This window comes from Austrofundulus limnaeus, unplaced genomic scaffold (assembly GCF_001266775.1).
Source record: "Austrofundulus limnaeus strain Quisiro unplaced genomic scaffold, Austrofundulus_limnaeus-1.0 Scaffold1550, whole genome shotgun sequence".
NCBI lineage: Eukaryota > Metazoa > Chordata > Actinopteri > Cyprinodontiformes > Rivulidae > Austrofundulus > Austrofundulus limnaeus.
In genome coordinates this window covers 35,599-37,526 of record NW_013953952.1, presented here as the reverse complement: position 1 = coordinate 37,526, position 1,928 = coordinate 35,599, and the positions used below count along the sequence as shown (strand labels likewise).

General features: G+C 34.5%; 1 protein-coding gene across 1 annotated transcript in view; it reads left to right on the top strand.

Annotated features, from left to right (window-relative positions):
• atp9a (ATPase phospholipid transporting 9A) overlaps positions 1-1,928 on the top strand; it is a gene marked incomplete at its 5' end in the record, with an annotated part of 73,016 nt that overhangs the window by 45,810 nt on the left and 25,278 nt on the right. The window contains 1 exon segment of the mRNA XM_014032834.1: positions 688-752. Within this exon segment, the coding sequence (XP_013888288.1) occupies positions 688-752 (65 nt within the window).

Genomic DNA, 1,928 nt, shown 5'->3' with positions numbered 1-1,928 from the left:
GATGGATGGATGGATGGATGGATGGATGGATGGATGTAGCAGAAAGCAACTGTAAGAAGCATTAATAGTACAAATTAGCAGAAAAGAGCACAAATAAAGCAGAAAAAGCAGAGGAATAGCAAAAAGAAGTAGAACTATAGCTGAAATAGCAGAAAACGGCTAAATTTAGCAAAAAGGTAGCTAAACTTAGCACAAGGAATTTAAAGGAAGCATAACCAGAGCACAAGATGTGAAAAGCAGTGGAGATTTATAAACAATTTCAAAGGTTTTAAGCAGTTGAAACATAGCCCCATTCAAAGTCAATGGGGAAAAAGTAGCTAAAAAAGTGCAATAGCTAAAAAAAAAAGTAAACAGCTGAAATACCATGAGTCCTTGTGGCATTAAAAAGCTGAACGTTTTGATATATGAATTGTTGAAATARCACAAAAATAGTAGGAGTAGCGGTCCAAAAAAACGTACAGAAGAAGTATAGAATAATAATAAAGAGAAACACTAAAACAATAGTTGAATACCTTAACAACATTCACACTAGTATACAATCTGAACAACTTCTCTGTTGTTTTATGAAATATTTCTTGCTCATTGTAAACTGCTGTTGAAGTAGTTTGTCCTTTATTAGTGAAACATACTTGTTATTGAGTCACTGATGTGAATGGTGACACCTCTGTGGCTTCTCTCTTCTCTTAGGGGATGGAGGAAACGATGTCAGCATGATCCAGGAAGCGGACTGTGGCGTGGGAGTGGAGGGAAAAGTAAGACCCTCTCCATCTCACCGTCTCATGTTGACGTGACACACTAACAGATTTTGTGCTTTGTATTTCCTGTTAAGATATCTCTCACACTCAGAGAGTTGCAGCAGAACATGAGGATCTATTGTCTGAGTGGAGGAAACTAGGATGACAGGAAGCTTTTTGTTTCAATGAAATTAAGAGTCTCATCAATTTTTCCTTTTTAGTTCTTGTAGGTTACTGTCTCTGTCAGTTTCTTCTGTCAGATAAACATCTGTCCTGATGTTTCCCACATTTTATGGCAACTTGTTAAAACACGAAGTGCTGCTAAGTTTTCATCTGATCTGGATAAGGAAAAATGAAGAACATTATTTGAAGTGAGCTGTTTTATGTGCATGAGCACTATTATATGTGACCCATCACATCGAAATGAGCATTAAGTCTAATTTGTTTGATTTATTAATTTAACAGGAAAAGATTATTAAAAATCAAGCCTGACTCAGCATAATTGCTGTTTTACAGCAGGTTCCTGTTCTGCAGCACATAAAACACCCAGAATTACAGCATCACAATCACATCATTATACACCATAGACACAAAGACACACAAGCATACCAAATTCGTTCAAAATGACCTCATCATATTTTCATATTCCTGCTTTAAAATCTACATTTTGACACTTAGATCATCTGATATCATTAGTAGATCCAGAGATATTATTTAATTTGTCTTGTTGGTTACAATAATACATAAATATTTAGTCTAAATCCTAATTTTTTGTCATTTTAATGAAGATTTTTTTATGTCATTTGAAAAAAGAAACCTCAAATAGTGTTTGAATATTGAGATTTCCCATCTGAAAAGAAACAAAAGCTTTGATAGCTCACAGGCAACATTTCAACATTTTAAGATGTTTTTCCTCAAAATCTGGTTTTTGGTTGCTACTGCTCTAAAAAGTGCTTCAAAACATTTTTAGGATAAAATTTCAGACAGTTCATTGAAATGATACATCCATAACACATTTATTAGTCCTATTTTGACAAAATGTAATTTCTGCAAGTGTTTTAATCAAAACACAAAGTATTTCTCCACAACTTTGGTTTCAATGTGATGGGTCACATATTGGATGGATGGATGATGGATGGATGATGGATGGATGATGGATGGATGATGGATGGATGATGGATGGATGATGGATGG